At 51.2% G+C, this 17,833-nt stretch overlaps 1 protein-coding gene across 1 annotated transcript; it reads left to right on the top strand.

The window, feature by feature from the left end:
* The first annotated feature begins 5,629 nt into the window (after positions 1–5,629).
* On the top strand, positions 5,630–17,832 carry FARSA (phenylalanyl-tRNA synthetase subunit alpha). Its single transcript, XM_061421951.1, has 13 exons — positions 5,630–6,031; positions 8,729–8,866; positions 8,962–9,060; positions 9,149–9,267; positions 10,829–10,921; positions 11,016–11,144; positions 11,221–11,336; positions 13,641–13,725; positions 13,810–13,909; positions 14,005–14,173; positions 14,279–14,356; positions 14,512–14,626; positions 15,533–17,832. Exons 1-13 carry the CDS (start codon positions 5,783–5,785, stop codon positions 15,669–15,671), a joined length of 1,629 nt encoding a protein of 542 aa, XP_061277935.1. The 5' UTR covers positions 5,630–5,782; the 3' UTR covers positions 15,672–17,832.
* The last annotated feature ends 1 nt before the right edge of the window (position 17,833 follows it).

Genomic DNA, 17,833 nt, shown 5'->3' on the forward strand with positions numbered 1-17,833 from the left:
GGGCTCAGCAGGTTAGGCTGTGCCTCGGAACGCTGGGTTCCCAGATGGCCGATTTCTATTGGCCGCACCACTGGCCAATGAAGGTCGACCACGCGTTGTGGGGGACGCCCACCGGTGAAGTGGGGGGCCTCGAGCCCCTCAGGCTAGGTCATGTGACCAGACCTCGGCCCAGCCCCGCCCTCCCCTGCGCGCGGCGTTCGGGATCTAGGCGTTTAAAGAACACGCGCGAGCTGTGATGTTCCGTGAAGCTAGGGTCCGGTTCCATTCTAGACTCCGCTCAACCCTTCTACAAGGATGAGTGGGCAAGGTTTTCCTAGCGTCTTTCTATTCTGAGTTTGGAGAACCCCACCATTCCCATCTTCTCTTTCTTTTCCTTCCCACTCCTCTTCCCGTCCTCCACCCGCCTCCCTCCCCCACGCCTTCCTCCCCACCCCTTCTACCCCCCCACCCCGCCCCCCAGAGGGCACAGAGCCCTGGGGCTTCACTTCCTTCCAGCGCCGGAGCTGTGCAGGCCTGGGGGAAGAGTGCCTGTTCTCTTCTCCGTACGGCCCCCGTAGTGACCTGGCAGCCTGTCAGACCGCTTCTGTGTGAGCTGGGGCAAGTCATTCAACCTCTTTGAAATCACAGGATCTCTTGAAAGGCCAGGAGCAGCGACCCCGGCCAGCTGCTGCCCGGCAGAAATGCTTTCCAAGCTTTTAGGGATTTTCTGGAACAGAGGGAAGGACCCTGACGACTCAAAAGATGTGACGATAGGCTGTGGTTCCTCTCGTTGCAGCCTGTCCTTTACCTCCCTCCCATCCCCGCCCCCCAGCCGGTAAATGAAAGGGGTCGCCGCCTTGTGGTCTCCCGCAAACGGCCTGCTTTTGCAATTAAACGGCTGAATATGAGCCGGCAGGGGGTTCCGTTGGGGAGGAGAAAAAAAAAGACAGATGGTGAGGAAGATAAGGTCCAAGAGAGGTGGGCAGGACCCCTGAGACTAGAGCCTTCTTCTGAGGCCGCCGGCACAGGACAGACAGTGACTGACACCAGCTCCATACCCCTAGGCTGCAGGAAGGAGGAAGGAGAACTGGGACTTTCCCAAACTGAGCAAATAGGCTCTGGACTTGGGAAGTAGGAATAAACTGGCGAAGAGAGGGGGGGATTCTGGCAAAAGAGTGGGGAGGGGGCTCTTCCCCTCCAGTGGTGGGGACTCGAAAGGGAGGTATGACGAGTTTTGAAGAAGTTGGGGTTCTACTCCTGCCCCCAAACAGTATGGCGTATAACCCAAATTGTTCCTCGCTGATGAAGCCCACACCCACCAAGTCTGGGATGACCATGCTAGGCTTTGCACTGACGTTCCTCCCACCTTCCCTCTCACCCACTATGTGTCATGGACACAGGGGCTTGGTGCTTCCTTCTGGACAGTAGAATCTGTGCCTGTCCTGTTCACCTGACCATTCCACAATGTCTCCTATAGCACGAGGCACAGAACAGGCTTAAAACCTACTTGATATATATATAAAAAAACGTACCTGATATGTGACAGAAGAAAGGGACAAAGAACTCTTGCTAGAATTAAAAAAGCAAAAATGGAGAAAATGCTTTTTGGGGGGGCAGTACAGAGTCTCCATATGTGTGCGGGGGCTTGGGGGAGGCTTCTCAAGTTGTGAGCAGGGGCTACTCTCTAGTTGTGGTGGGCAGGCTTCTCCTTGTGCTGGCTTCTCTTGTTGCAGAGCAGGGGCTCTAGGGTGCAAGGGCTTAGTTACTCTGCAGTATTGGAATCTTCCCAAACCAGGAGTTGAACCCTGGTCCCTCAACATTGACAGTTAAATTCTTTTTATTTTTTTTATTGAAGGATAATTGCTTTGCAGAATTTTGTTGTCTGTCAAACCTCAACATGAATCAGCCATAGGTATACATATATCCCCTCCCTTTTGAACCTCCCTCCCATCTCCCTCCCCATCCCACCCCTCTAGGTTGATACAGAGTCCCTCTTTGAGTTTCCTGAGCCATACAGCAAATTCCTGTTGGCTATCTATTAAAGGTGGTAATGTAAGTTTCCATGTTACTCTTTCCATGCATCTCACCCTCTCCTCCCCTCTCCCCATGTCCATAAGTCTATTCTCTTTGTCTGTTTCTCCATTGCTGCCCTGTAAATAAATTCTTCAGTACCATTTTTCTATATTCTGTATATGTGTGTTAGAATACGATATTTATCTTTCTCTTTCTGACTCACTTCACTCTGTATAATAGGTTCTAGGTTCATCTACCTCATCACAACTGACTCAAATGCATTCCTTTATATGGCTCAGTAATATTCCATTGGGTATATGTACCACTTCTTTATCCATTCATCTGTCGATGGACATCTCGGTTGTTTCCATGTTCTAAGTATTGTAAATAATGCTGCAATGAACAATGGGATACATGTGTCTTTTTCAACCCTCGTTTCTTCAGGTTATATGCCTTAGGAATGGGATTGCTGGGTCATATGGTGGTTTTATTTCTAATTTTTTAAGGAATCTCCATACTGTCTTCCATTGTGGCTGTATCAATTTACTTACATTCCCACCAACAGTACAGAGCATTCCCTTTTTTCCACATCCTCTCCAGCATTTATTGTAGAGTTTTTGATGATGACCATTCTGACTGGTATGAGGTGATATTGTGTAGTTTTGATAGTTTTGATTTGCATTTCTCTAATAATGAGCGATATTGAGCATCTTTTCAAGTGATTGTTAGTATGTCTTCTTTGGAGAAATGTCTGTTTAGGTCTTTTCCCCAGTTTTTGATTGGGTCATTTGTTTTTCTGGTATTGAGTTGGCAGGAGAATTCTTAACCACTGGACCACCAGGGAAGTCCTGGGGGAAGTGCTTTAAAACTAAGACGAGACTTTGAGGAATGCATTCTGAATTTTTGTCGGGACCTCACTATAAGTCCAGAATCGGGGGATATTAGTAACCCCATTTTCCAGACTCAAGTAACGATTGTGATGGCTGAATGAGTAAATAGGGCTTCCCAGGTGGCCCAGTGGTGAAGAATCCACCTGTCAGTGCTGGAGATGGGAAGATCTCCTGCAGAAGGAAATGGCAACCCAGTCCAGTATTCTTACCTGGAAAATTCCATTGATAGAGGAGGCGGGTGGGCTCCATGGCCGGGGAAGAGGGGGTGGTCACAAAAAGTCGGACACAACTGAGCCACTAAACAACAACAAATGAATAAATGCATGCTGCTTAGACTAGCACCTGACTCAGAGTTCATACTCAATACCAGCAAATACTGCATACATGTGTGTCCCAGCAAATACTACATTAAGTACTATTGTACCTAATTCTCAGTTACCTGGGCTCATATCATTTCCATCCAAGGGAGGAAACAGGCACAGAAAGATGAAGTGATTTTGCTGGGTGACAAAAATGGCAGATCTGGGATTAGACTCTACTTGTGCTGCCTAATATAGTCTCCACTATTGACTATAGCCACGTGTGACTATTGCCTTTTGAAATGTAGCTGTTAACTGAGATGAGCTGTAAGTGTAAAATATACATCAGAATTTAAAGACAATATGAAAAAAAAAGAATAAAATATTTCACTAATATTAAATAATGAAATGAAAGTTTGGACAGCTCAAGTTCTATAAATTCCTCAAATTAATACCACCCCCTTTAATTTTGTATTTAAAATTTTTTATTTATTTTTGGCTGTGCTGGGTCTACCTTGTGGCACACAGGCTTTCTCTGGTTTCAACGAGCAGGGGCTACTGTCTGGTTACAGCACCTGGGCTTCTTGTTGCAGTGGCTTCTCTGGCTCAGGAGTTGTGGTACACTGGCTCCAGAGCACATGAGCTTCGTAGTTGCAGGGCAAAGGATTTAGCTGCTCTTCAGCATGTGGAATATTCCTAACCACTGGACTACCAGGGAAGTCCTGACCCCTTTTGTTTTAAACATCGACAATTAGAAAGGGTAAAATTATATTTGTATCTCAAATTACATTTCTTTGTTTTGGCCAGGCCTGAGGCATGCCAACCAGGGATCAAACCCATTCATTCTGCAGTTTAATTGTGGAGTTCTAACCACTGGAAAGGAAAAGGCAATGGCAACCCACTCCAGTCCTCTTGCCTGGAAAATCCCATGGACGGAGAAGCCTTGTAGGCTGCAGTCCATGGGTTCACTAAGAGTTGGACACAACTAAGGGACTTCACTTTCACTTTTCACTTTCATGCATTGGAGAAGGAAATGGCAACTCACTCCAGTGTTCTTGCCTGGAGAATCCCAAGGACGGCAGAGCCTGGTGGGCTGCCGTCTATGGGGTTACACAGACTCAGACACAACTGAAGCAACTTAGCAGCAGCAGCAGCATCAACCACTGGAAAGTGAAACTTTCCAGTATTCCCTCAGTAGGGTCTGACTCTTTGCGACCATGTGGACTGTACCCCGCCAGGCTCCTGTCCATAGAATTCTCCAGGCAAGAATACTGGAGTGGTTGCCATTTCCTGCTCCAGGGGCTCTTTCTGATCCAGGAATTGAACCCAGATTTCCTGCATTGCAGACAGATTTTTTACTGTCTGAGCCACCAGGTCAGACCCCCTAACCACTGGACCACCAGGGAATTCCCAGTATCTTGAATTGCTGATATGCACTACAAATGATTTCCCTGACATTGATCTTCTCAGAGTAGTGGTGTGGGGGAGGGACGGCAGGCTCTGGAGTGTTTATGATTTCTGACACTATCTCCACCAATTCCTTGCAGAACCCTTGAGCAAAGCGTATCACCCAGCTTCAGTTTTCATCAGTGAAATGTAGATTATATCGGTATGTACAGCACACAGTTTGGAGGAAAGTGAAATAAAGACCCCTGAAGCACTTAGCACTGGCCTGGGGACAAGTGAGAATGACCATGCAAGTTAGCAGCTACTTTGAAAATAGCTAGTCTTCTGATTTTTATAGGGCTGGTCCCTACCCAGTCTCCCTTTGAAAATTTGAAAGTAGTTTACATCAGCGGTTTGACTATGTCTGGAGTCCACCACCCAGAGCCCTCCTGTGGGGTAAGAAAGAATTCCTCCAAGGGCTGACTGTTTCAGGCCCAGAGAGAGAAGTCCAAGGTCACACAGCCCACGGCAGGTGGAGCTGTGTGAAGTTTAAAACAATGCTGTGAGTCTGCTTTTGAGGGCATTAATTTGACCTCTCTGGTAAACCAGACACCACTGCTGCTGCTGCCAAGTCGCTCCAGTCGTGTACAACTCCGTGCGACCCCATAGACGGCAGCCCACCAGGCTCCCCCGTCCCTGGGACTCTCCAGGCAAGAACACTGGAGTGGGTTGCCATTTCCCTCTCCAGTGCACGAAAGCGAAAAGTGAAAGCCAAGTCGCTCAGTCGTGTCCGACTCTCCGCGACCCCATGGACTGCAGCCCACCAGGCTCCTCCGCCCATGGGACCTTCCAGGCACCACTGCTGCTGCTGTTGCTAAGTCGCTTCAGTCATGTCCGACTCTGTGCGACCCCACAGATGGCAGCCCACTAAGCTCCCCCGTCCCTGGGATTCTCCAGGCAAGAATACTGGAGTGGGTTGCATTTCCTTCTCCAATGCATGAAAGTGAAAAGTGAAAGTGAAGTCGCTCAGTCGTGTCCAACTCTCCGCGACCCCATGGTCTGCAGCCTTCCAGGCTCCTCCGTCCATGGGATTTTCCAGGCGAGAGTACTGGAGTTCCAGGCACCACTAGGGGGTCCCTAACCCCTCTGAAGTGCTTGTGACACGCTCAAAATGGCGGCACCCCGAGCCCTGCAACATTGTCCGCCACATTCAAGATGGCGATGCAAGCGCGCCCCACCACCCAATCCTCGGGGCCGTTTCCGGTTCCGGTGGTTCTGGTAGCCGGCAGGGACACGCGGAGCGCACTGGGAGCAACCATGGCGGACGGTCCGGTGGCGGAGGTGCTGCTGCGGCGGCTGGAGGCGGCCGATGGCGGCCTGGACAGCGCGGAACTGGCGACCGAGCTGGGCGTGGAGCACCAGACTGTGGTGGGCGCCGTGAAGAGCCTGCAGGCGCTGGGTCAGGTGAGCCGGGCGGGTGATACTGGGCTTCCTCGCTTTTGCATCTGCAGTTCTTTCGCCAGGAGGGCTCTGCCTCCAGACCAGATTCTCTCAGTCCTGGTTAGAGGTGATTGTATCCGTGTCCAGCCCAGAGTGCGCAGGCGGGGAGTCAGGAAAGAGTGAAGACCCAGGCACGCGGACGCTCCCGTGCAGTAAATGTCCATTGAGGCATTGATTAATTTTGAGGGGGTGGGGAGGAGGACGGGGGACGACAAAGACGCAATCGCTGCCTTCGTGCAGGTTGCGGTGTGATGGATGTACTCAAGTGACCGGAGTAATGGAGGAAGCAAAGGGAATTCAGAGGTGTTAACTGCCACAGCCTTGAGGATCAGGGAGAGCATCCCAAAGGAGATGACACTTGAATCCGGTTTCTGCACTGAGTACAAAAGCCATGGCACTTCAGCGATCAATGGGGTGGGAGTGGAGGACAGGTAGTGAGAGAGACACTGCAGAGCCAGATTTTGCAAGGCCTTCTCGGTCTTTATCTCACAGGGGTACTAGGGGGCCATGGCAGGAGCTGGAACCTGTCAGACGTGCTTACTGCCTACATCCATCTTGGCAGGGGCAGGACAGGAGGCAAAGGGACAACGGCAGAAACTGGCATATCTCCAAACTAGAGCGTAGCTGGACTGGAGAACGGGTTCAGGTGAAGGAATGAAATTGAGTTCATGGCAAGGTAGGGAGAGCCAGAATGAAGCCCGGCCTTCTAACTTGGACAAGTGAAGGGTGGTAGATCTGGAAGGAGAGGATGCTGATGGACCCCTGGGCCACCCAGCAGCCTGGATCCATGAAGCTAGGACTCAGAAAACATAGCTGGACTGTTTTTTCATCAAAATCATATAATGTGCTCTTTCTGGCCTCAGCTTTTTTTTGACTGAGTCGGGTCTTAGTTGCTGGGATCTTTCCTTGTGGCCTCCGGACTCTCCGGTTGTAGCCCTTGAGCTTACTTGTTTTGAGACATATGGGATCTTAGTTCTCCGACCAGGGATTGAATTTCAGGGATTGAATTTGTGGTCCCTGCACTGCAAGGCAGATTCTTAACCACTGGACCACCAAGGAAGTCCCTGACCTCAGCTTTATTTTTCATTCAATCTTTGACGGAACCTTAGATTTACATAAGAGTAAGGGGATATGTGGAGACAGAAATAGTAACCCATCCACTATTCTTGCCTGGAAATCCCATGGACAGAGGAGCCTGGAGGGCTAAGTCCATGTGGTCGCAAAAGAGTCGGACACAGTTTAGTGACTGAACAAACAAGGCGGTACATAAGATGTAACTCTTATTTATTCCCAGGTTGAAGATATGGGACAGCTTCTAAGCATTGGTCAGAATCATCAGTGTCACCAGAAGGAACAGCCAAACCTGAATTAGAAATTAGGCACCCAGGCTGCAGAGCCTGAGGTTGTCAGCGCAAAAAGGGAGTGAAGCTATGGTGTGTGGGATGACAGTACCTTGATTGATGTGAAACTGACATTTGTGTAGGCTACAGAGGGTTAAGTAGTGGCAGTTTAATGTGGTTCATTGTAAGAATGATGATGATATTAATCGATAGTAGTAGTTAGGTTTATACGGCACTTGCTGCATACTAAGTGTTCTGCATCCTTTCTTTGTTTTTGTTTGTTTGGCCCCAGTGGGCGGCATGCGGGATCTTAGTTCCTGGATTAGGGATTGAACTTGTGCCCCCTTCGCTGGGGGCTTAAACTCTTAACCACTGGACTGCCAGGGAAGTCCTCTGCATCTTTTCTGTTTAGTTACACCTCAAAACAACTCTCTGAGCTAAAGCCCACCACACCTTTTTCTCACACATAAGAAATTTTGCTCAGGGAGGTTAAGCCGTTTTCAGCAAGGTCACACAGTAGGTGAGGAGCAGACCTAGAAATTAGAATGGCATGGGAGCCTAGGCTTTCTGGGTGCAATGTGGATCCCTGGGGTTTTTCTCTGACACCTGAGTACTGAGATGCAAACACGTAAATCATTTCATCTGAGACTTTAAAAATCTTTCCAAGGTTCAAAAGTGGTGGTCCAGTGGCTAAGACTCCATGCTCCCAATTCAGGGCACCTGGGTTCAATCCCTGGTCAAGGATCTAGGTCCCACATGCTGAAACTAAAAGATGCCACATACCACAAGGAAGGACTTCCCAGGTGGTACTGGTGGTACAGAACCCACCTGCCAATGCAGGAGACGCAGGAGAGGCAGGTTTGATCCCTGGGTTGGGAAGATCCCCTAGAGGAGAAAATGACAACCCACTCCAGTATTCTTGCCTGGAGAATCCCATTGACAGAGGAGCCTGGCAGGTTACTGTCTATGGGGTCACAAAGAGTTGGCACACACACACGAAAATGCTGCATGCTGCAACTAAGACCCAGCACAGTTGAATAAATAAGTACCTTTTTTTTTTGTAAGTGATGGAATTTGTTCTTTTTCAGGCAGGTAATAATCCTTAGTACTCTACCCTGCTCTCAGAGGTGTGAATGATTTTTGTCATTATCCTCATGTCACAAAAGATCAACCGAGACTCAGCAAGGGCAGATCACTTTGCTCTGGAGTGGTACAGCTGGGATGCGAAGCTGGCTTCAGAGGCTGTGCACCCCCAGTGCTGTGGCGAGGGGGTACCTGGATCTGACCCCTGTCCCCGCTGTGCCCCCCTGTTATTCTACAGATCATTGAGACTGAGCTGCGCTCCACCAAGCGCTGGGAACTTACTGCTGAGGGTGAGGAGATTGCCCAGGAGGGCAGCCACGAGGCCCGGGTGTTTCGCAGCATCCCCCCAGAGGGCCTGCCCCAGAGCGAGCTCATGGTAGGAGCCTGAGGGGGCCGGGGCCTCAGGAGGTGTGTTGGGGTGACAGCAGCCCTCGTGCCCGTGCCCCCCTCACTGCAGCCTTGTTCCCCCAGCGACTGCCCAGTGGCAAGGTGGGCTTCAGCAAGGCGATGTCCAACAAGTGGATCCGGGTGGACAAGAGTGCTGCTGACGGGCCCCGGGTGTTCCGAGTGGTGAGTCCCTGCTGGAGGGCGGTGGGCCAGGTGGTCGGGCAGGTGGGCCCCTGGCCATCAGGGTCTCTCACACCCACCCCTGTGGCAGGTGGACAGCGTGGAGGATGAGGTGCAGCGCCGGCTCCAGCTGGTCCGGGGTGGGCAGGCTGAGAAGCTGGGAGAAAAGGAGCGGAGTGAGCTCCGGAAGCGGAAGCTGCTGACTGAAGCGTGAGTGGGTGCCACCCCCAGGCTCACACCTGGGTCACTTGCCTGGCCCTGGAGTTGGGGAGGGGACAGGGAGGCGTTCTGCCCGTACCGGGCTGGTGTGCTATCGGGCTCCTCCCCGCCCCGCTTTACACTGGGGTGGTCAAATGCACTTGCCACACTCATGCCCCGACAGGCCCTTTACTTGTGCTGTGCTTCTGCCCAGAAAGACCCTCTCACTGTTCTTCAAGGCAAGTTCTGACATCATATCTCTGTTCACATGTCAGCTTAGCGAGGCCACCACCCTAACACCCTTTCCTCTCTTCGACTTCCATAAAAGTTCCACACTCCTGATCTCCAGCCCTTTTGCCCTCCCTGTTTACTTCCTCTACAGTCCAAAGCACTGCCTAGAATTTAAATTAAATATTTGCTTATTTACTGGTTTTTGGCTGTGCCGCACGGCATGTGGGATCTCACTTCCCCAACCAGGAACCAGAGCCATGCCCCCTGCATTGGAAAAGTGGAGTCATAACCACTGGATGGCCAGGGAAGGCCATCTGGATGGCCAGCACTGTCTGGACTTGATAGGGCTCAGGGCTCTGCTGTCACGGGGCCGATGTCTCCTCGAGCAGATGCAGCAGTTACAAGAACGCAGACTGGAGTAGGGCTGCCCAGTTCACCTCCCAGCTCTGCCATGGGTTAGCTGTGTGACCTTGACTGAGTTACCTGATCTTTCCAGGCCTCTGTTTACGCATATGTGAAATGGCCCCTTTTCACACATAGTTATGGGGTGACTTTATAGAACAGAGCCTAGTGTAGAATAAGCTCTCTAAACTTGACCTATGGGGGGACGTACCTGACTGTGCAGGCTTAAGATTCCCAAGCTTCCAGTGCAGGAGGCATGGGTTTGATCCCTGGTCAGGGAACTTGGATTCCGATGCCATGCAGCAAGGCAAAAAAGTTTTTGTTTTAATTTTTCATTTTTAAAAAGGGCTTCCCTGGTGGCTCAGCTGGTAAAGAATCCGCCTGCAGTGTGGGAGACCTGGGTTCGATCCCAGGGTTATAGGAAGATCCCCTGGAGAAGGAAATGGCAACCCACTCCAGTACTCTTGTGTGGAAAATCCCATGGACTGAGGAGCCTGGAAGGGTACAGTCCACGGGGTTGCAAAGAGTCGGACATGACTGAGCCATTTCACCTTCCGGTGGTCTTTGCTTAAGAATCCATGCTTCCACTGTAGGGGGCATGAATTCCATTCCCGTCAGATAACTAAGATCCCCCATGCCCCACGGTACTGCCAGAAAATTAATAAATAGGCTAATTTGACCTATGATTATCACTCATAGCTCTATGGTTAGTGCCTTGAACAGGCCCTAGCACATAGTAGGTTCTCAATAAATGTTGGTTGAGTGAGTATGTGCATGAACATAGGGATATAGGTGGGGCTAAATAAGGGTTTCAGGAGACAGTAAGTGTTGGGGAGAAAATGGCAGCAGAGTTACTTGGCGGGTGAAGTGGGGTTAGCATCAGTTGGGGGGTCAAGGGAAACCACTTGAAGGAGGTAACAGTGATGTCCCCTGGCCTCAGGACCCTGAAGACCTACTGGGTGAGCAAAGGTAGTGCCTTCAGCACCAGTATCTCCAAGCAGGAAACAGAGCTGAGCCCAGAGATGATCTCCAGGTAGGGGGTGGCCCCAGGGTTGGGGACTGGTTGCGGGAGGGTGGTAGGCAGCCCCCACCATGCCCACGTACCCTGCACCGTGCCCCTCCCATAGCGGCTCCTGGCGGGATCGGCCCTTCAAGCCCTACAATTTCTCGGCCCATGGCGTCCTCCCTGACAGCGGCCACCTGCACCCGCTGCTCAAGGTCCGCTCCCAGTTCCGGCAGATCTTCCTGGAGATGGGGTGAGCACGGGCCCGGGGGCGGGGCCAGCCCAGGCCAGGGGCACAGGCAGGGCAGTCAGACTGCGTCTCCCACTAGGTTCACCGAGATGCCGACCGACAACTACATTGAGAGCTCCTTCTGGAACTTCGACGCACTCTTCCAGCCCCAGCAGCACCCGGCACGTGACCAACATGACACCTTCTTCCTGCGAGGTGGGTGCGCCCTGCTGCCCCATGCCACCCGAGGGGCCGGGTCTGGGCAGAGCCTTTCGGGGCAGCCTACCATCTTACAGGATAAACTCCATCCTTCTCAGAGTAGCCAGCAAAGCCTGTGTGAGCTACTGTCATCAACTTCTGTGATCTTCCGCCTCCCCTCCTCTCACCTCAGGGTCTTTGCTGTGTGTTCTGCCGAGAAGTGTCTTCTCCCAGGTCTTCATGACCGCTTCTGGAATCAAATCTCTGCTCACATGTCAGCTCACAGAGGCCCCTGACGACATGCCCTTGTCCCCCCAGGTTCCTTTTTTTTTTCTTTTTTTGGGCTGCACCAGGTTTTTTTTTTTTTTTTCATTATTCATTTGGCTGTGCTAGGTCTTGGTTGTGACTCGTGGGATCTTCAGTCTTTTTGCAGTATGTTGGATCTAGTTCCCTGACCTGGGATTGCACCCAGGCCCCCTGCATTGGAAGCACAAAGTCTTAGCCGCTGGACCACCTGGGAAATCCCTGTATCAGGTCTTAGTTGCAGCACATGGGATCTTCATTATGGCATGCAGGATATAGTTCCCTGACCAGGGATCGAACCCGGGCCTCCTACATTAGGCATGTGGAGTCCTAACTACTGGACCACCGGGGAAGTTCCCCTCTCCAACCAAGCTCTAAAAAGCTTCTCACTGCTAGTCTTCAACTTTGGTTCCCATTTCTTGTTTCCACAGTCCTCAGTGCTCTCTGAAATTGCTTGACTTTTCAAAATAGTCATTGTCTCCTCACCACCAGGAGAGCAGACAAGGCTGTTGTGTGCCTGTTACCCAGCCAGGAGCAAAATGTCATTGTCATCATCACAGCATCCAGAACTTAACCAGGGCCATCCATAGTGGTCCAGTGGTTAAATTTTCCAGACTTCCACTGCAGGCGGTGTGGGTTCGATCCCTGGTCAGGGAAGTTGCAACAGCCAGAAAAAGTATTCTAAACAAAACTTACTGGGCTGCCACTCTCCTAGTCTTCCTACCAACTACAGGAAGTAGACTGTCAGCCCCATTTTGCGGATAAGGAAACTGGGGCCCAGAGAGGAGACATCACTTGCCCAGGGTCACAGCTTGTAAGAGGTGGAGCTAGGAATGGATGTGTAGCTTTTTGGGTACAGTAAAATTGTATTTCAGGATGGGAATCATAAGAACTTGCATATTCATGTGGCATAGGGTCACTGAGCTCCTGTGCATTGACTTCTCTGTTAAACCTCTGGGTCACAGCCACAAATGAGACAGAAGTCCTTGCCCTGAGACCCTCATGTCCTCGTTGGGCAAGATGTGCCTTAAATCCTGAGTAAGGAAATGGCAACCTACTCCAGTATTCTTGCCGGGAAAATCCCATGGACAGCCTATGGGGTCAAGAAAAGAATCAGACGTGACTTAGTGACTAAACAACAACAAGCTGTAAACGTGGCGATGCAAGATGGCAGTAAATGAGATGGAGGAACTGACATTGTGTTGGGGGGTGTACACGGTCAATTTAAAATAAAGGCTGCTAGGATTTGGACTTCTTTGGAAGTCTATTGGTTAAGACTTTGTACACTATGCAGGGGGCGTGAGTTCAATCCCTGGTAGAGGAACTAAGATCTCACATGCTGTACAGCATGACCAAAAAAATTTTTTAAAAGGCTGCTTAAGCAAAGATAGGAGAAGGTGAGGGAGGGAGCTACATCTGGGGAAGGAAAGTTCCAGGCAAAGGGAATGGCCAATGCAAAGGCCCTGAGGCTGGCACATGCCTGGTGTGCTTACAGATTGGCAGGGAAGCCCTGTGGCTCGAAGAAGTGATCAGTTAGGAGTGGGAGGAGGAAATTCTCTGGTGGTTCAGTGGTTTGCACTCCATGCTTTCACTGCCATGGGCATGGGTTCAATACCCGAGTTGGAGAACTAAGTCCTGCAAGCCCTGCAGCATAGCCAGGAAAAAAAAGGGGAGGCAGGACCAGGGAAGGTTCTGGCAGAGGAGGGGTATGAGTGACTGCCTCAGGTGTTCCCAGGTGCCCTCCAGCAGTTACAGAGGGCAAGCGAGGGAGCTGCCTAAGTCACCGTTTTCCTTGTGGTGGCTATTTGAGTAATGCTCATTATTTATTTATTTGGCTACGCCAGGTCTTAACTGCGCCATGTAGGATTTTTAGTTGCAGCAGGTGGGATTTAGTTCCCTGACCAGGGATCGAACCCAGGCCCCTCGTGCATTGGGAGCTCGGACTCTTAACCACTGGACCACCAAGGAAGTCCCAAGAAATGCTCCTTGACTGACCAGATGTTGCTCTGTCCTGCCCAGATCCAGCCCAGGCTCAGCAACTCCCAATGGACTATGTCCACCGCGTGAAGCGGACCCACTCTCAGGGCGGCTATGGCTCACAGGGGTAAGGGAGGACCAGGACTTTGGGTGGGGAAGAGGCTGGGGACCGAGAGCTGCATCATAGACTTCCTTGCATGTCCCCCTGAAGGTACAAATACACCTGGAAATTGGACGAGGCTCGGAAAAACCTGCTGCGCACACACACCACGGCAGCCAGTGCCCGCGCCCTCTACCGCCTGGCCCAAAAGGTGTGGCCGGGCTCTGGCAGCATTGGAGGGAGGGGCTGGGCTGTCATACTGACCTCCTCACCCATGCCTGGGCCTGGCCTGCCTGTCACCCCCAGAAGCCCTTCACTCCGGCCAAATACTTCTCCATCGATCGAGTGTTCCGGAATGAGACCCTGGATGCCACTCACCTGGCCGAGTTCCACCAGATCGAGGGTGTCGTGGCTGACCACGGCCTCACGCTGGGCCACCTCATGGGTGTCCTGCGGGAGTTCTTCACCAAGCTGGGTGAGCAGGCGGGCCAAAGTGGGTGGTGTTGGTGGGTAACAGGAAGACGCCTTGGTCATCAGCCCGATCGTCCCTCCAACTCTGTTTGCCTGCCTCCCCACCCAGGCATCACCCAGCTGCGTTTCAAGCCAGCCTACAACCCCTACACTGAGCCCAGCATGGAAATATTCAGTTACCACCAAGGTCAGGCTGGAACCCGGTACTGGGGCAGGGAGGGAGGTCTTGGGCTGCCCACAGCTCAGCCCAGCTTCCTGTTCCTGAGGACCCCACCTCCTGAGCTCATTGCCATGCCCAGTATCACCCACGCGAGCCACCCCATTGTGTTCCTGCCTCCACAGGTCTAAAGAAGTGGGTGGAGGTTGGAAACTCTGGGATCTTCCGCCCTGAGATGCTGCTGCCCATGGGGCTCCCTGAGAATGTGTCGGTCATTGCATGGGGTCTCTCCTTGGAGCGGTGAGTACCCAAACCACTTAGGGTGTTGGCTGCCTCACTTGGGTGACTTGTCAGGCATGGGGGCCTGTAGACTTGCAGCCCCCTCCATTGATTCATTCATTTGAGAAATCCTTAGTGAGCACCTGCTGTATGCCCATTCTGTGCTGTGATTACAACACACATCTCTGCTCTATGAAGCTGGGGTGCTAGTGGACCAAGGAGGATGAGAATTAAGTAAATTCAACAAATAAAGCTTAGAGTATACCCAAAAGCAGTGTTATGGGGATTCCCTGGTGGCTCAGTGGTAAAATCTGCCTGCCAGTGCAAGAGACATGGGAGACTCAGATTCAATCCCTGGGTTGAGACGATCCCCTGGAGAAGGAAGTGGCAACCCACTCCAGTATTCTAGCCTGGGAAATCTCACAGGTAGAGGAGCCTGGCAGGCTACAGTCCATGGGGTCACAAAAGGGTCGAACCTGATTGAGCAACCAAATAACCACAACCTCAGAAGTAATGTTAGAGCAGAAACACAGCAGGGAGAGCTAAGGAGATGTCAGGGAAGGCCTCTCAGAGGAGGTGACATCTGAGCAACGAATGAAGGTGGCTGAGTTGGTAAGCTGTGACGATATCTGGGGAAGGGTGGTCCAGGCAGAGGGAATAGCCAGTGCAAAGGCCCTGAGGCTGGAGCAGGCCTGCTGTATATGGAGGACACTGAGGAGGCCAGTGTGACTGGTGGGAGGAGTGAGTGAGTGAAGGGGAAGAGTGGGAAGAGAGGGGTGAGGGAGGTGACAGGGCAGATGGTGTGGGGCCTTTTGAGCCCCAGGGAAGGCTGGGGCTTTTACTTCTGGGAAGGTAGCAAGAGAGGTTCTGATCAGAAGAGAGCATGACCTGACCTTGTGTTAAACCCTGTCCCCTCCGCCCTCCAAGCCCGACGATGATCAAATATGGCATCAACAATATCCGGGAGCTGGTGGGCCACAAGGTGAACCTTCAGATGGTGTACGACAGTCCCCTGTGCCGCCTGGACGCTGAACGGGGGCCCCCTTCGACACAAGAGGCTGCGTGACATGAGCTGCCCCCCATAGGCCACCTTCCCCAGGCCCTGCTACCCCCTTGCATCCCTGCCAGTGACCCCCTTGTATTTATGAGGCCTCTGTGAGGCCCATCCCCCTGCCCCGGTGTCTCCTCTTCCTGATCAGCCCCAGGGTCCTGGGAACAGGGGAGTGGGTAGCAGGTTCATTCTGTTGTCCACCCGTGAGGGTGGGCCTTGGGGAGCCCTGCAGGCCAGCTGTTGGCTAATAAAGTGGGCATGTGCCCTCATCTGGTGCCTTTCCTTAGGGGTAAAAGGTGCTGGAGCCCTGGGTGTAAGACATGATGGGTTGGAGGTCTTGGATCCTGGGGACCTCCTTGGCCAGCCTGAGCCATATCCCCACCAGGGAAGACTGGCTCCATCAGGCATTCATCAGTTTACTTCCTGGTGCCAGGTCTCTTCTAGGTGAAGGGGATAGAAACCCTTACCCCTGTGGAAGGGGTGAGTCCAGGGTGGTGGTGGGGCCCTGGGAACCAGGATTCCCACTGATTGGGAGTCAAGCATTGGTGGGATGGGGTGGATAGCCTTATTTATTTACTTTAGGCTGTGCTGGGTCTTTATTGTGGCCTGAGGGTTTAGCTGTCCCAGGGCATGTAGGATCCCTGACCAGGGATTGAACCTAGGTCCCCTGCATTGGAAGGCAGGTTCTTAACCACTAGACCACAAGGGAAGTCCCAAGCTGAGCCTTTAAAACTGCTTTTTGTTGTTGTTGTTAAAGAGCAGTTTAGTTTCAGGTTCATAGCAAAATTAAGTGACAGGTACAGAGATTTCTCAAACTCCCTGCGTTGATGGCATCGTAATCACCCACGGTCCATAGTTTACATTTCGGTTGACTCCCCATGTTGTATGTGGCTTTGGATAAATGTATGCTGACATGTGGGCTTCCCTGGTGGCTTACTGGTAACGAATCCATTTTCTTGCCAATGCAGGAATGCAGGTTCGATCCTTGGGTCAGGAAGAGCCCCTGGAGGAGGAAATGGCAACCCACTCCAGTATTCTTGCCTGGAGAAATCTCCTCCAGAGGAGCCTTGTGGGCTACAGTCCAAAGGGTCACAGTCAGACATGATAGCGACTGAGCACAAACGCATGATGACCTGTATTATGATATCCTAATGTTTCATAAATTTCACTTCCCTAAAAGTCCCCTGTGTTACACGAATTCATCCCTTTGTCCTCCCCCTAAAAAGCTACTCTTAAAAAAAAAAAATCTCATATAAGGATTTCACATGAGCCCAGAATAGAAACATGAGTGAATAGGATAAAGTTCCATGAGCCTACCGCTCACACTGACTAGTGAGCACACCTGTTTCTGTGAAAATATTTCAAAGCAAACCCCAGGAATTCCCTGGTGGTGCAGTGGTTAAGACTTCAAGCTTCCAGTGCAGGGGGTGCAGGTTAGATCCCTAGTTAGGGAACTAAGACCCGATGTGCCACTAGGCCTGGAAATCCGAGCAATCTTGTCACCCACCCCAGAGCAGCGCACTTTGGGAAACATGGACAGCTTTTATGTAACCATGAGGTCACTTTTATGCCCAGTGCAGTTAGCAGTCAGCTGGGTTCTTTTTGGTCTCAGGGCCTGTGGATACCAATCTTACAAGGGCTCCTCACTCACATCTTTTATTTCAAAGAAAATAATCCAGTCATACAGAAAAATACTTCTTCATTCAATAAAGGTGCATCTCTTTTAAGTGCCAGCAGTGGGTAAAGTTGTTCCAGGTCCCTGCCTTTTAAGAGCTGACACTGTGTTATCTGTGGATGAAGAGATAAATACCGAAACGGAGGGAAGAGTAGAAGCCATGTAAAAAGTAAAGGTTAGTGAGGATGAAACATTTATAATACAAAGCATAATAAACACCCAAGAATCCACCCCTAGTTCTTTTGAATCTGAACAGATATTTGCACTGGATCTTTCACTTAGATCTCTGTGACTAATGTTTTGAAGACCCTTAGGAGCTTGTTCTAGTTTCTTTTGCCCCCCGCCCCACTAAGATTGCCCCCTCCTGAATCTGGTATTTATCAGTCTCTTGTGCTTTTAAACTTTTGCTATTTACATGTTACTTTAACAAGACATGGTTTCATTTTGCATGTTTTCAAAAAAGTTACACAAACTGCACCATAAAAATCATCCTGCACCTTCT

Source organism: Bos javanicus, chromosome 7, assembly GCF_032452875.1.
Source record: "Bos javanicus breed banteng chromosome 7, ARS-OSU_banteng_1.0, whole genome shotgun sequence".
Taxonomy (NCBI): Eukaryota; Metazoa; Chordata; class Mammalia; order Artiodactyla; family Bovidae; genus Bos; species Bos javanicus.